A 17,525-nucleotide genomic window follows, 5' to 3' on the forward strand; every position below is an offset into this window, starting at 1 on the left:
ATTTAATTTAGATAAAATTTATATACAATAAAATTATATAAACTAACTTACATAAATATCATTCAGTGAGTCTTGACAAATTTGTATACCTGTGTGACTTGGCATTTTCCAGTGACTCATTGATGGTATATAAAAATTCTGCAACTTTGGTAAATTCATTTATTCTAGTAGTATTTTTTGTAATTTTCTTAGAATTTTCTACATACATAGTTGTCTTGCCTGCAAATAAAGAGATTTTAATATCTTTCTTTCCAATCTGTATGCTTTTTGCTTCTTTTTCTTGCCTTATTGCATGAACTAGAATCTCTGATAGAAGGTTGGAGAAGTGGTGAAAGCAGACAACCTTGCATCATTCCTGATCTTAGGGGGAAAACATCCAGTCTTTGATCATCAAATGTGAGGTTAGCTTTAGATGTTTCACAGGTACCCTTTGTCAGATTGAGGAAATTTTCTTTCATTTCTAGATTACCGAGTGTTTTTCTAAAGAATAAATGTTGAGGTTTATAAAATATATTTTCTACCTTGAGATAATCATAATTTTTCTTCTTTATCCCATTGACCTAGGAGATTACATTGAATAATTTCTTAAAGTTTAATGAGCCTTGCATTCCTTAAAAAAAAATCTAATTGGTTGCATGTTATCTTTTTTATATATTGATGGATTTAAGTTGCTAATGTTTTGTTAGGTTTTTGCATCTGTGTTTACCAAGGATAAAGATCTGTCATATTTTCCTATAGTGTTCAGTCTCGCTTATATTTAATGAAAAGTAAATTAAAAATTACACTGAGTTACCATTTCTCACCAATCTGAATAGTAAAAAAGAAAAACTGAAGAACAATAATACACTCTATTAGTGAGGTTATATGAAAACAGGTACTCATTCACTGCTGATGGGAATGTAAAAATGGTATAAGCCTTATGAAGGGGAATGTCTCAATATCCAGTAGAACTTTTAAAGGTACATTCACCTCTTGATCCAGCAACCTCATTTGTAGAATTCATCCTGAAGACATATTTCTAATAATACAAAGTATTGGTACAAGGGTATTCACAATATTGTTAATGATTACAAAATATTAGAAAAAAAGGCACAGTGACACAGGCCTATAATCTCAGCAGCTTGAGAGACTGAGCCATGAGGATTGCAATTTAGCAAGACCCTGCCTCATCATTTGCAGGCAAATGGATGGACTAGAGAATATCATGCTAATTGATATAGGCCAAACCCAAAAAACTAAAGGCCGAATGTTTTCTCTGATAAGCAGATGCTGATCCATAGTGGGGGGTGAGTAGGGAAGAATGAAGGAACTTTGGATTCTGCAGAGGGGAGTGAGGGGAGGGTTGGGGCTGTGGGGATGGGAAGGACTGTAGAATGAGACAGACATTATTACCTATATATGTTTATTAAAAAAATTCTTTTTTAAAAAGACCCTGCATCAAAATAAAAAGGGCTGGAGTGTAGCTCACTGATAAAGTACCCCTGGATTTTGTGCATGCATGCAGGCACACCACCCCCACACACAAAACAAAAACAACAACAACAAAACAAATGCCTATGAGAGTGGTTGAATACTTACTATATATCTACCCAATGGAGCATTATGAAGTTATAAAAAGATAAAAATTTAAAATGAGGAAAATTTCAACAAACTGACTTGTAAGATATATTAAGATGTTTTTTAAAAGAAAAATACAAAAGAATCTGAATAATAATATACGTATCTTTTTCTAAAAAATGAAAAAATCTAAAATATACATGATTATGATCATTTATGGAAATAATGTAAACCACAAACTAATAAAATTTCTTACAGAGAGTGGATGAGAAGTAAAGGGGTACAAAGAAGAAAAGGTACTGGACTGGGCTGGCAATGGTGACAGTGATGGTGGTAAATACCTTCCTGAGCTTACTTTTTTGTATAGTTACAACTTTTAAACTTTTGGGAGCCATGATATTTTACATTCCCAAAAAAATTAAGTGGACTACAAATAAATTAATTGTATTTAAAATTAATAAAATAATGGGGGAAGAAGGAGTAATAAGCCTAAGTAACTTTTGTTTAGGGGTTTTTCTTTGGAGTGAGGCAGTGCTGGGGACCAAACCCAGGGTCTCATACATGCTAGGCACTGAGCTATATATCCCAAGCACAACAGGTAACTTATTTATTTACTTATTTATTGGTACCAGGGATTGAACCTAGGGGCACTTAACACTGAGCTACATCCCTGACCCTTTTCATTTTTTATTTTGAGACAGGGTCTCACTAATGTGCTTAGGACTTCTCTAAGTTACTGAGGCTGGCTTTAAATTCATGATCCTTCTGCCTCAGCCTCCTGAGTTGCTGAGATTATAGTCATGTGCCACCACATCCAGCCATGAAACTTTTGTTTAAAAAAAAAAAAAACTTTAAAATAATATTTATTTATTTTGATTCATTGTACACAAATGGGCACAACTATTGTTTCTCTGGTTGTACACGAAGTAGAGTTGCACCATTTGTGTAATCATACATGTACATAGGGTAATGATGTTTGTCTCATTCTGTTATTTTTCCTTCCCCCCACTCCCTCCCCACCCCTCTTTTTCCTCTATACAATCCATCCTTCCTCCATTCTTGCCTCCCTCCCACCCCGTATATATCATCATCTGCCTATCAGAGAGATCATTCAGCCTTGGTTTTTTGAGAATAATTATAGATGTACAGGAAGTTGTAAAAACTTTTAGAAAGAGGTACTGTGTATCCTTCACCCTGTTTTTCCCCAGTGCTTGAGTCTTGCATAACTATACTACAATATCTCAAACAAGAAATTAACATTGATACAATCCAAGACTATTCAAATTCTACCCATCTTACATGCACTTATTTGTGCGTAGTCTGTGTATTTTTATCACATGTAGAGTTATGTCAACATACAAAACTTTTCCATGAGGACCCCTCATGCTAACCTTCTATAGCCACAAACATCCATCCTTCCCAGCTCCTAGCAACCACTGATTTGTTCTTCATATCTGTCCAAGTAACTTAAAACAGTGTTTGGACTAAACATCTTCATGCTAAAGATAGAGTGAACTGTAATATCGAACTCTAATTACTGGGTTTCTTTTTCAAAGAGGCAGGGATTAACTATTCAAAAACTATCTTATGTGTAGACTAGGATAAAACAAATTTATTATGAATAATGAGTGCCAGGTTTCTCACTGTCAGAGAAGAGAGTTACACATATGAAAGGGGAAAGAATAGAGGGAATCCTGTGGTACTGGATTAGAATTGGAGGTACCAATATAAACTTGTGGTTTCTAACAATTATAGATAGATGTGTGAGGGTGTATTTGTATATGTTTGATATAAGCAAAGTTTGTGTATGTATGTGTGCATATTCATACATCTGTTTCCTATCTCTGTACACTGAGGAAGCATAGAAGCATAGAGCATATTCACCTTAGTTGTAGTGGGAATACCTTGTACCCAGATCTTTGAATATAAATATCAGCAGATGCTGAAAGGAATCAGCGATCCTTGAAGAAATGGCTGATTCCAGAACTGAGGAAGGAATAATACAAAAGAAACCTGAAATACCTTGTATCACAAAGTAAGAAAGTGTTCAAAAAATGTTCAAAATATGTCCAAAGACACATAAGTCATCTTACAGGGCCTCTGTCGGTCAAATTTGGGATAATTTGAGCTCCAAAATTATACTGACAGTGAAGGATTATAACAAAACTCCACTACTGACAGAAAGGGAAGAACAGAAGGAACCTTTCTCTACTATAGAAAAGCAAAACAGTGTGGGTGAGGTGGCTCACATTTGTAATCCCAGTGCCTTGCGGGACTGAGGCAGGAGGATCACAGGGTCAAAACCAGCCTCAGCAATTTAGCAAAGTCCTAAGCAACTTATTGAGACCCTGTCTCAAAATAAAAAATAAACAGGGCTGGAGATGTAGCTTAGTGATTAAGTGCCCCTGGGTTCAATCCCTGGTACCAAAAAGAAAAAAGAAAGAACCAAAATGGAAGAAGAAATGATGAGTTAAGGAAAAAGGAACGATGGTTTGACAAACATCATAATAATGATTAATTCAGAATGAGTGGACACTAAAATGGTGAAATTTTATGAAGTGACAAGATATTTTATTGCCTCCAAGTATATCCCCATGACATACTCATTTTTTACAAAGGAAAAATATAGTACATGGAGGCACGACCTTGATCAAGTGATCGAAGTTAATACCAGCAGTAGCATAGACTGGCATTATGTGCCTCTTATTAGGACGCGCTGAGAATTACAGCATCTTTTTTGGAGTTCTCCTGCCAAAAATGTATAACCTTGAACCGTTCATGGGGAAGTATTAGACAAATCTCAAATGAGAGCTATTCTATAAAAAATTAACCTGTGCTTTTCAAAAACATCGTGAAAGACAAAGCAAGATTGAAGAATAATTCCAGATTAAAAGGCATTAAAAAAAAGTCAGGTGCAGTGGCATGTGTCTATAATCACAGTGACTCAGGAGCTGAAGCAGGAAGATTGCAAGTTTGAGGCAACCTGGATAACTCAATAAGACACTGTCTCAAAAAATAAAAAGGACTGGGAATGTAGCTCAGTGATAAAGTGCCCCTGGGTTCAATCCCCATTACCTGTAGTGGGGGCAGAGGGAGAGCAGACAGCTAAATGTGATGTGTGATCAGAAATAACATAATTAGGGCAATAATATTTAAAAATCTGATTTTTAGTACACTAGTGTGTGTATGCTATTTTCCTGGGTTTATTTTGTTCTTGTTGTTTTGTTTGTTTGTTTTTTGGTACTGGGAATTGAACAGAGGCACTCTCTCACTGAGCCACATCCCCACCCCTTATTTTTAATTTTTTAATTTGAGACAGGGTCTTACTAAGTCGCTTAAGGACTCGCTAAGTTGCTAAAGCCCATCTCAAACTTGCAATCCACTTGTCTCAACCTCTCAAGTCACTGGGATTACAGGTGTGCATCACTGCAACCAGTAAATTTCCTGTTTTTTTGTTTGGTTGGGTTTTTTTTTTTTTTTTTCTTTTTAGTTATACATGACAGAAGAATGTATTTTGACATATCATACATAAATGGAGTATAATTTCCCATTCTTGTGGTTGTACATGATGTGGAGTTATACTGGTCTTGTATTTATATATGAACAAAGGAAAGTTATGTCCAATTCAGTCTATTGTCTTTCCTATTTCCATCCCCTGTCCCTTCCCTTCATTCCCCTTTGTCTAATCCAGTGAACTTCTATTCTCCCCCACCCACCCCTTATTGCGTGTTAGCATTCAAATATCAGAAAGAACATTCAACCTTTGGTTTTTTTGGAATTGACTTATTTCACTTAGCATGATAGTCTCCAGTTTCATCCATTTACCAGTAAATGCCATAATTTCATTCTTCTTTATGGCTGAGTAATGTTCCATGTGTATATATACCACATTTTCCTTATTCATTCATGTGTTGAAGAGCCCCTAGGTTGGTTCCATAGCTTAGCTATTGTGAATTGAGCTGCTATAAACATTGATGTGGCTGCATCACCATAGTATGCCGAGTTTAAGTCCATTGGGTATACACCAAGGAGTGGGATAACTGGGTCACATGGTAATAAGCCAGCACAAAATTTATGCAGGCTGTGGCATAAAAATTGGATGATAAAATGCACTTCAAAATAAAAGGTCATTAAATAGGAAAATTGTCTTGTGAGCAAATAAATATAAATTACACATTAAAAGAATTTGAGGAATAGCTTGCAAATATTCAAATATAATAATATGGACTTCTGTGTATGAAAGAAAATGTAGAAAATGTTAGGTAAACACATTAAAGAGATGAGATGTATTTAAAAGTTGAGTCTTAGTCATAAAAAGATGAGTAAAAGTTTTGAAGTAAGAAGCAAAGGTTGAAAATATTCATCCTTCTTTTTAAACTTCGTTTTACACAAATAATATGTATCTGGTGAAAGACAAAGTACGGGAAAATTTGAATTTTTTTCTTTTTTCTTTTTTTGAGCCAAGGCCTCACTATGTTACCCAGGCTGACTCTGAACTTCTATTCAAGTGTTCCTCCTACTTCAGTCTCCCAAGTAACTGGGACTGCAGGCACGCACCACGCACCACTTATCGTGTAGGGCATCACTTCTTGCTGCCATCTCCTCTTCTTCTCTCAAGCTGTCTACCTCCCAGAAACTGGCAAGGACTACTAAACAAACCAGAAACCTTCAGTCAGTCCAGAGATGCACCTGTGTACCTGAGATCCAGAGCCCTTTCGGGAAGCTGACTACTTTAAGAACAATGAGTGTGATTCACTTTCCTGAAACAGCTCGTTTTGTCACTCCCTTGCTCAGAAGTTTCTAAAGGTGCTCCAGTCTGCCTTTGCTGTGAAACTCTGCATTGAGCCGTGCCAAGGGCAAGAGTCCCTCTTGGACTCTCAGAGTCCTAGGTTCTGAAATTTATGAAGCCACAGTGCCACAGCTGTATGTCTTTTACTTCTTTTTTATTGCCTGTGTTTTTCCCCTCCATTGATGCCTCCTAGAGCACTCTTACAGTATATCCTCCTCCTACTTCCAGTCCCCTGACCAAATGTGTTCTCTCTTCTCTGTATCCCTGGTGCACCACTAGTACCACACACATAAATATACTTGGCCTATGCTAAGTTCCTGTTGCACATCTCCTGCTTCCATTCAACTCTCAGCTATTTTAGAACAATACCTGCCTTTATCTTAGAATTCCTTCTTGTGCCAAACACTTTCTGGTACATTACAGGCATTCAAAAATATTTATTCTCATATTTACAGTGTGATATAATTCTTTTTAATGTGTCCTAAACTTGTCTTTTTCAAATGTCAGACTTTCCTTCATACTGCCAGTTGTTAATTCATAAACAAATCCATTTCTGTCCTATCCATTGGCATTATGATTCTGTAGGCCTCCACTATATTATTTCCTCTTAGCTTCTTCAGGCAGTGTTAGAACATTCAGGGTGAATTATACTACATATTCTTTGAAATATAATCCTGATGGTTAACTCCCTCTTCCATCTCTCCCCATAGAGAGATGTTCTTTACTACCATGGAAAGCCACCTTCTGCGCTGCAAAGTGTTAGAAATCATATTCCTTCACAGCTGTGAGACGCCTACTCGCCTGCCCTTGTCTCTGGCCCAGGCCCTCTATTTTCTGAACAATTCCACATCACTACTTAAGTGTCAGGTACGTTTTTTTCCTGCCTCAATTCCAGGCCTACACCACCTTTTCCCTAATTATGCCCATGGGATTTTAGCTTATAACATTATTTAACATTATGTAAAAGTTACTTGAAACCTGTACAAAAACTTTAATGGGGGAATGCATTTATTATCGATTGCTTTTGTTATCTCTGCAGTCAGATAAAACCCAGTGGCAGACTTGGGATGAACTAGTTGAGCATCTGCAGTTTCTGTTGTCCAGTTATCAACATGTTTTAAGAGGTAAGGAGCACTTGTTTAAAAAAGGTGTTGTGGGACGGCTCACAGTCAACATGGTTATGGATAATACTCAAGGGATTCTAATTTGTTCACTTTTAAATAAAGTATTGTTGTGGGTTGTAACTATAAGGGACAATGAATCACATAGCTGGAATCACTAATATGAAATAGAAAAATTGCATGTTTTTGTTGTGACTGATAGTCCAGTGAGCCTCCTAGTCATATGATTGTATAAGCAAAAGTCATCATAGCATGAAAGGTTGATTGGCCCTAACACCTGACTCTGGCCTCTTGTTGCAAGGTCCTTGTTGGGTTGATTGTTCACTGACTATGGGCATTGTAAACATCCGTCAATACAATGCAAATACAGAGCAAATCAGTGGCAAAATGGACCTGTATATCTTGCAAAAGATGTGAGATACCCTAATGTTAGCCCATGAAACTTGCTCTTCCTAGAGACTCAAATAACAGATGAAGCCAGTGATTGGTAAGAATCTTAGGAAAGTTAGACCAGGTTGACACTTAGGAGGTGAATATTGACAAGGATAATGATGGACTAGCTGCTTCATATGAGATTTTGTTACCCAAAGGTTATAGAAGACATTAGGAAAACGAAAGAACTAACTGCTGAAGTTAATTTTTTTTATAAAAGGAAAAATAGTAACTCGACAGGGAAGAAACCTGACATTTTTCCTGGATATGTTGGGCTGAAAGAACACATTATCATATATGCAGTGTTCTTGCCAAAAATCCATGTCCTGGATCTCTGCAGTCAGACAAGGAATCACAAGGAAGCATCAGACAAAAACATATGGAATGACCTTTTACAAAATAACAGTCTGTACTTTTCAAAAGTACCAAGGTCTTAAAAACAAAGAAACTAAATCTTGTGAATATTATATGCAATACATGATTCTAAACTGGATCAAGTACATTATTGCTGGGTTTAATCCCCATCACAAATATATAAATATAAATATATATATATATTACATTATTAGGATAATTGGAGAAATTTGAAGAGATTAGATAATAGTATTATATTAAGTTTATTGTTTCTGATAATTGTACCAGATTTTGATAGTAAATGTCATTGGTTTTAGGGCATCCATACTGAACTATTGTACACAGTATCTACTAATTATTCTCAAATAGTAAGGAAAAGAAGTATACATATAAAATTTGCTTGCCTATCATCATGTTGATGTTGATTTTACTCAGTAATAGCACATGAAAGTTGAGAGAAACTTAGACTTTCTCAGGACCAGAACTGGAAATACAGAGACTTTTTCCTCCCTAAAATAGCACTAGATTAAAAACAAAGTCTGGGGGCTGGGGTTATAGCTCAGTGGTACAGCGCTTGTCTAGCATATGTGAGGCACTGGGTTCCACCCTCAGCACCACATAAATAAATTAAATTAAGGTATTAAAAAAAAAAGTCTGGGTCTAAATCCCAACTCCAGGATGTAACTCAGTGGTAAAGCACCCCTGGGTTCAATCCCCAGTACCAAAAGAAAAAGATTCTGTCTTTACCCCTTATTGTGTTTGGGGCAGCTAACTTTGTCTCTAGGCTTTGGTTTCTTTATTCTATAGAATGCGAATGATACTATGTAACTTGCAAGTATTGATTATTCATGAGTGTGAGATAAAAGTAGCTAAGTGTTCAATCATTGTAAATTGGATCTCAGTCTGCCTATTTGCCTGGCCAGGGTTAAACTACAAGGATCTTCTCTTGTTCCAGATTGATTGATTGATTGGTACCAGGAATTGAACTCAGGGACATTCGATCACTGAGCCCCATCCCAGCCCTATCTTGTATTTTATTTAGAGACAGGGTCTTACTGAGTTGCTTAGTGCCTTACCAGCTGAGGCTGGCTTTGAACTTGTGATCCTCCTTTCTCAGCCTCCCGGGCCACTGGGATTATAGGCATGGGCCACCGTTCCTGGCCTTGTTTCAGATTCTTTTTTTTTTTTTTTAAATATTTTTAGCCATAGACACAATATCTTTATTTATTTTGTTATGTGGTGCTGAGAAATCAAACCCAGTGCCTCATACATGCCAGGCAAGCACTCTACCACTGAGCTATAACCCCAGCCCTGTTTCAGATTCTTATGACTAAAATTTCAAAGGGTATCTTGTGAAGAAAGCAATGTGTGGTTGTGTACTTTGTGTGTTTTTTAGCACTCTTAGAGGTGCGTGTCTTTATTACAACAAAGCCCCAAAGGCAAATTCCTGGGTACTTAGGCTCATTGAGGTTTATGTAATTATTTATTTTGAATATCTAACAAAAAGTTTAATATTAAAGCAATATTGCTTAAAGTTCACCTTTAATACTTTTAGATTATTTTATATGGACCTGGAAAGCAGTGTATCCCAAAATACTATTCTGCAAGTATTTGAGCAGAGCAGCCTTATTGTGACATGGCTACTGAGCTGCCAGTTGAGCTTGCATTCTCTGGCTAAGGAAATCAGTCCCCCACATCCCAGTTTCATTGCCATGTCATTCATTTGAGACTTAGCAAAATTACAAATTGCTGTCTGTCATGGAGTTTTTGAAAGCATGAGTCCTAGGAACTTAAAAATATCTTGAATACCACTGAGCTGGACAGCTTAGGCAGAGCATCCCACAAAACTGAAGTGAGTCATCCTAAATAGAGTCACCAAAGAGCCTTCCTGCAGGGATCCCTGTCCACAAAGAGGAGAAAAGCTGAAGCAGGCAGGATCATTTCAATTCATACATTCATTGGAGCAAGATATTGAATGCCTTCTCCATGCCTGGCTTACTGAGAAAACCTCAGTGAAAAAGAAGACCAACTTGGCTCCCACCCTCACAGAGCTTACTGTCTAGTGGGAAGATTGAAGCTAAACAAATCATCACACAAGTAACATTTAAGTACAATTAAGATAAATCCTGTGAAAGGCAGTGCAGCTGCACAGAACAGGAGGACCATATATATTTTTGGTGGAACCTGAGAAGCTTTCATAGAGAAGTGATATCTGAGATAAGAAGTACAGTCATCCCTCAGCATCCGTGGGGTCAGTTCCAGGAAAACCCCAAGGATACCAAAATCTGTGGATGCTCAAGTCCCTTGTATAAGTGGTATGGTATTAAATATATCCCACATGCATCCTCCCATGTTCTTTAAATCATTTCTGTATTATAATACCTAATACAATGTACATGATGTTGTTACCTATATTTTTTAGAGAATGAGGACAAGAAAGAAAAGTCTACATGTTCAGTACAGGCACTCGTTTTTCTGAATATTTTCAATCCACTAATGGTTAAATCATCAGATAAGGAAGCTGCAGATATGGAAGGCTGCCTGTACTGGTATTGGCCAAATGGGGAGGGTAGAGTTTTCCAGAAAGAAGAAAGAGCATGTTTATGGAATCTAAGGCAAAAAGTTACTTAATGATTGAACTAACTAATAGGGTTGGGCTTTAGTGAGTAATCAGAGAACAACCCCCAAAGAAACTAGAAGGGACAGCATATGAAGGGCCTGAGTCATGCTGAAGAAATTCCACTGAATTTCAAGAGTCAGAGGAAAATGTCAAGATTTTAGGTCAGGGAGTATCATAATCATATCTGTAAATTTCAGTGGTCGCTCTGCGTGGTGTGTGGCGAATCATCTGGCAAAGGACTAGAAGTGACACTGGTGTGGGTAGGGCAGTGGGTAAGGCAATAGATGCAACAGAAATTCTTTGAAGATCAGGTCGATGGCTTGAATGATGATTTCCAGGACTCTGCCATCATTGAAAATGGAGAAAAATCTGCAAGGAAGATAAGAAGTTCAGTTTGGTGTGTTGTTAGAAATTCTTATATGGTGGTGGTGGTGGTGGTGGTGATAAAATAATAACAGCTAACTCCACTATAGATCCTGTAACTAATAATAATACTTTCAGCTAAAATAACTTGAGTCAGGTATTACTCAGCCTGTTACATAAATCACCTCACATAGTAATGAGCACCCTACAATGTAAGAACTCTCATACCCACTGAGGCATAAAATCCAAGACCCTGCCAAACAGACCAGAACGGCCAAAGTTTCCTTCCCCATGGGCACTGCTTAGATGGACATTATCCTGCATTATTCTAATAAACTCCACATTTTTCTTGCTCACATCCTTACTCTTCCCTGTTTCACCCCCTTCAATATTTCTTTACATCTTTTCAAAACCATTGCTAGATTTGTCCAAGTAACCATGCCTTAAGTCAATTAAAGTCTGCAGAGGCTCTTGTCCTCCTAAGATCATTCTCCACCAGTGGCAAAGTGAAAACATCACATTTCCTTACTTAAAATCCTGCAGTAAACCCCTCAGGATACTCCCTTTGCTCTCAAAGGGCAAACTCCACATTTATTATGTAGCCCAGCCTACCCTCCAATGCATCTCCCTCCTACTACTCCCTTCTACTTCCCTGACTTGATCTCTAGTTCTCAAAGCAAACTTTTTTCCTGCCTCAGGGCAAGCTTTTTTTCCTGCCTCAGGGCATTTGCATTTGCTGTGCTCTCTACCTAGATTGCTCTGCCCCTATTAATAGGCATAGTTGTCTCCATCTCATCCTTCTAGACTCAGCTCATGGGCTCTTCCTGGCCAAAGTGAACTGCTTCCCTCATTCCTCCCCACCCCACTTACTACTGTTTATCACAGCATTGAATTTATTCCTTTAATTGTACTCATGACAATCTATAATTATTTTGTGGGTTTATTCCTTCTCAGGATTCCTGCATCTAAAATGTAAGTCCACAGAGTTGGGCCAAAGTCTGATTCCACTGTCCCTACAATCTAGCCCAGTTCCAGAAACACAATAGATGCTCACCATAAATTGTTGCATGAATGTTCAAAGGGCCTTACATTACATCTAAAAGCAACACTGTTTCCTGTTTCCAGATTTTGGACACACTACAGTATATTTATTGTACTTTCTTTTCAGACTATATTTAGACCCACTGGTATAAATCTAGAGGGACTTTACTTTTAAGTACTTTGATCTGAAAGTTGAGGGAAAACACTGAGCATACTAATTGAAAATGTAACAGAATATACTGCTTAAAATAAATTTATTCTGCTGGGTATGGTAGCTCACACCTGTAATCCTAGAGCCTCTGGGAGGCTGAGGCAGGAGAATCATAAGGTCAAGGCCAGCCTCAGCAATTTAGCAGACCCTAAGCAATTTAGTAAGACCTTGTCTCAAAACAAAAAGGGTTAGGGATGTAGCTCTATGGTAAAGCACATCTGGATTCAATTCCTAGTACCATAAAATAATAGTAAGCTGTTTTCTGAATTTCCAAACAGTTCAGTCCTTTGGCCATTATGCTTATTTTATAAATAAGGAGACTGAGAAAATGATGCCGGAGTTACTTTGGTGCATCTGGGAGTCATGATAAAACCCTCAGAACTCCTCAGTGCATTTGTTTTATATATAACCCTGAACTCCTTTGCCTCAATTCTGCATACTTCTAGAATGATTGGGGCTGGTCAATGGATGTGGGAGGGTTTACCTTTATAACTTTTTATTTTCCCCAGTATTTTCATTTTCAGACTTATATAAAAGTTAAAAGAGTAGTATAATGAACACCCTTTATCTTGATTCACCAACTGTTAACATGCTGCCACATGCAGCTTAGCTGTTGCTCCATCTATAAACTTTGGGTAGAGAGAACTGAGACAGTTGAAAATAAGTTGTACTATCATATTCCTACTTAAATCCTTCAGCTTGAATCTCCAAAGATATTCTTCTACACAACTCTCACTACTAATTATCACAAGAAACTGATTCTTGATAGAATATTATCTAATGTTCAATAAGTGATTTTGTTTTGAGCTAGGATCCAGTCCAGTGTCAAGCACTATACTTGGAAGTCATACTCTAGGTCTCCTTCAGTCTCACAGAGTTCCCAGTGTTTACTTGTCTTTCATAAGACTTTTTTTTTTTTTTTTAAACTGGGGATTGAACCCAGGGATGCTTTACACTGCACTACATTCCCAGCCCTTTTTTAATTTTTTTTTTTTTAATTTTGCTACAGGGCCTCCCTATGTTGCTAAGGCTATCCTTAAACTTATGATCCTCCTGTCTCAGCTTCCTGGGTTGCTGCAATTATAGGCATGCATCACTGTGCCCAGCTCAACAGACATTTTTTAATAGTTGAGGCCATTTATTTTGTAGAATGTTCAACAATTGGGATTGTCTAATATCTCCTCACAATAAGATTCAGGTTAAAATCTATTGACAAGCCAAGCATGGTGGTGCATGCCTATAATCCAAGCTACTCAGAAAGCTGGCTCACAAGTTTGGGTCCAGCCTGAGCAACATAGCAAGACCAATTTAAATGAATAAAAAAAGTAAAATCTGTTGGCAAGACCACCAAATAGAAAAATTGAATCCTTCCTTCCCAGTGCATGACATCAAAAGGCAATGTCATGCAGGGCAGTTGCACACACACCCATAGTCTGAACAGCATTAATTCTGAGACCAAGGAAAGGTAACCTGGAACACCTTCTGTGAGAAAAGGAATGCTTAAAAACTCAGGCTGGCCTGTAATCTCAGTGACTCAGGAGGCTGAGGCAGGAGGATTGCGAGTTCAATGCCAGCTTCGGCAAAAGCAAGGCTCTAAGCAACTCATTGAGACCCTGTCTCTAAATATAATACAAAATAGGGCTAGGGATGTGACTCAGTGGAAGAGTGCCCCTGAGTTCAATCCTAGTACCCCACCCCCAACACCCCAAAAAACAACAACAACAACAAAAAAAAAAAACTGATGGGGTCCTGTCTGTTACTTTTCAGACTGATATATGATTCAGGTAAGACCCACAAATGAATGCTAAAACCAAGTGAAAGGCTGACAGGGATATTCAGTCTCAAAGTTTGACCCTCTGCATTACTACCTTAACCAACCAAAGGCAATGTCATTTTGGTCCCAATAATTGGGTAAGATAGTAATGTATTAGTATTAGTCTGAAAAGTAGCAAGTTCCTCATTTTCTTCTACATTTCTTAACTGACCTTCTTCTAGAAAAAGGACACCCTTTAACCATTCCTACTATGCCCTCAAGACTTTTTTTAAAAATTCAATATGTTAAATAATCCATTTTTTGACATTCTTTTTCTGATCACATTTGTCCAAAACTTGTCTAACAGGAACCTCCTTTATATTGCTTTTGACAGGACCCCATCAGTTTGTTTGGGGTTTTTTTGTTGTTTTTTTGGGGTGTGGGGGTGGGGTACTAGGGATTGAACTCAGGGGCACTCTTCCACTGAGTCACATCCCTAGCCCTATTTTGTATTATATTTAGAGACAGGGTCTCAATGAGTTGCTTAGAGCCTTGCTTTTGCCGAAGCTGGCTTTGAACTCGAAATCCTCCTGCCTCAGCCTCCTGCGCCACTGGGATTATAGGCCAGCCTGAGTTTTTAAGCACTCCTTTTCTCACAGAAAGTGTTGCAGGTTACCTTACCTTGGTCTCAAAATTTAACCTTTTCTCCAAAAAACTGATTGCTTTTAGTGGAGAATGTGTATGGAAACTAGGATTTGCCTTAACAACTAGAATGCTAATTGCTACTGGAGTGTCTCTGCTTCTAGACCCTGACAGTACATTACATAATTTTATAAATATAATACACCTCAATTGCCATTCCAATTGCCATCCCAGAATTCTTCCTGTCCTCCTATTCTACACCTGAGTGTGTCTTCTCACACAAGAACCTTCTTGTTCCCAAGATTATATTTATTCATTTGTTCTATAATACATACAAAATAGTTTCAGAAACTGTGGTGCACCCCTGTAATCCTGCTACATGGAAAACTAATACAGAAGGATCCTAAGTTCGAGGCCAGCCTGGGCAACTTAGAGAGACCCTGTCTGAAAATAAAAATGGCTGGCTATTAATTTGAAATGTAATTTCATGTAGGCTCATGGTTTAAATCAAAAGGAAAAAACTAAGAGAATACAATTTTTTAAATATATAAAACTTCTTGAAGATCGGAATAAACCAAGAATACAGGACCTTTGGAAATGGGGTTGCCATAGTAACTTAAATGGCCTTTGACTTGCCTCCCAGTAACTAGGCAACATCTATTTACCTACTAGTATTGGATTTCATTTTTGTTTTAATCACAGAGAAATAAAAAACAGTATAGTTTCACTGATTTCTTCCCTCTTGCAGAGCACCTACGGAGTTCAGTGATCGATCGAAAAGACTTAATAATCAAAAGGATTAAGCCCAAGCCCCAACAAGGAGATGACATCACAGTGGTGGATGTGGAGAAGCAGATCGAAGCCTTCCGCAGTCGCTTAATCCAGATGCTGGGGGAGCCTCTGGTCCCTCAGCTGCAAGACAAAGTGCACTTGTTGAAGCTTTTGCTCTTCTATGCTGCAGACTTGAACCCTGACTCAGAGCCCGCTCCGAAGCACTAGAGCAACCCCTAAGGGCCTTCCTAGCACTGAGCACCAAGAATACCTCTTGAACTATGTCTCTTAGAAGCTCTAAAAGTATGAACAGTAGTTAAAAATCTCGCAGGACCAAACCTATCTTATTTATCTGTAGGTTGTAATCACTTTCTGACTCTAGCATATCTCTCTTTTTTTGATAATCCTATCCTGGCCTATTCTCAAATATGGCTTAAATATACAAGGTGTATATATATTTTTAATAAATTATTTATCTATACTTTTTTTGAAACAGGTAACACTACATGCACTCTATATTTAACATTTCCATTCAAGATGTGAGAAAAGAATCCCTCTGCTGAACAAACTGTATGTCAGTGTTATTTAAGTAACTGACAGCCTGTTTCTGGAAAGACATTTGTTTTTCCTAATATAACACATTCTGTATTAGACCTTTTATATTGCCTATGAATATGACTTTGTGGCCAGTCTCTTAAGATCTAATGTAACAAAGCGGGGACAAAAAAACAAAAGGATAGAGTGTTATAAAACATTTGATGTTAAAAGGATCCAATAAAAAAGCAATGGTTTTTCAAAACACCAAAGTTTACCATGCTTAGGTTCCATGACTGGGTAGGCAGAATGGCTATTCTTAACAAGACAAAAAGATGCCCACATTTGAGAAAGAACTAATGATTTTTATTGTCCAAACAAAAGATCTTAACAGAAGACACAAATAAATTAGTTGTTCTGACAATTTTAGACTTCAGGGCTTCTCTATGAGAAGATCAGCTCCTTATGTAAACAAAACTCCTAACCAAAACAAAAACAGCAAATATCTGAGACAGTGTTCAAGACAAATGTACAGTGAGGAGAAATAAAAATGCAATTTCTAAGATATGTGTTGCATAAAGATATGAGGCTGGTTTCGGTGAAAAATGCTTTTCTTCCATTGAATACTTCCACCTCCCTTCCAAAAAGCCCTGACCTGGACAAAGAAATTGAAATAACTGACACTAATTTTGCATGAATAATTTAACTGGACCAGTGTATAATCTAACTGTACTTACCATCTTATTTACTCTAAAAAAGGTGAAAATCCCAGGGTCAGGGATATAGCTCAATGATAGAACACTTGCCTAGAATGGGCAAGGCCCTGGGCTCAATCCCCAGCACCACCCAAAAAAAAAAAAAAAAAAAAAATCAATATCAAATCAATAGACTTACTTTTTCCTTTTAGGAAGTTTCAACCAAATTGGAGTTAAATCTCACTTTAAAGTGCAAGAAAGGATATGCAAGACTAGTGTTTGTTCTGTGACATGTATATGAGAAGTATCCCTCCAACAGCAGTGGCCCAAGAGGTACCAAGAAGCATGAAGAACTGGCTACAGGACAAAGCAATCAATCCATTAGACTGACCAAAAAGCAAGGAGACCAGTTTTAGCCTAGAAAAGAGGAGTTCCTGCCAAGTCTGGCTGTTAACTGTACCAGACCTTAAACAGGTTGTAGGTCCCCCTACCTAACAAGGCTGGAGCACAAGATCAGCAGAGTCAAAAGGGCCAGTCACCCAAACTTGTCAGCAGGCACCCCTACACTGTGATGTGTTAATGCTATGCTGATGGTGGTAAAAAGAAGCCTAGGCTTTGGAATAGCATAAACATTTACCTAGT

The 17,525-nt window shown here is 37.7% G+C and overlaps 1 protein-coding gene across 1 annotated transcript in view; it reads left to right on the plus strand.

The window, feature by feature from the left end:
* Nucleotides 1-16,936, plus strand: part of SIMC1 (SUMO interacting motifs containing 1) — a 79,131-nt gene extending 62,195 nt beyond the window's left edge. The window contains exons 8-10 of the mRNA XM_079144119.1: nt 7,057-7,213; nt 7,386-7,470; nt 15,632-16,936. Coding sequence (XP_079000245.1) covers nt 7,057-7,213; nt 7,386-7,470; nt 15,632-15,882 — 493 coding nt within the window. The 3' untranslated portion in view covers nt 15,883-16,936. The remainder of the gene's footprint in view (nt 1-7,056; nt 7,214-7,385; nt 7,471-15,631) is intronic.
* The last annotated feature ends 589 nt before the right edge of the window (nt 16,937-17,525 follow it).

The sequence above is a fragment of the Sciurus vulgaris genome, assembly GCF_902686455.1.
Source record: "Sciurus vulgaris genome assembly, chromosome: 6".
Lineage (NCBI taxonomy): Eukaryota > Metazoa > Chordata > Mammalia > Rodentia > Sciuridae > Sciurus > Sciurus vulgaris.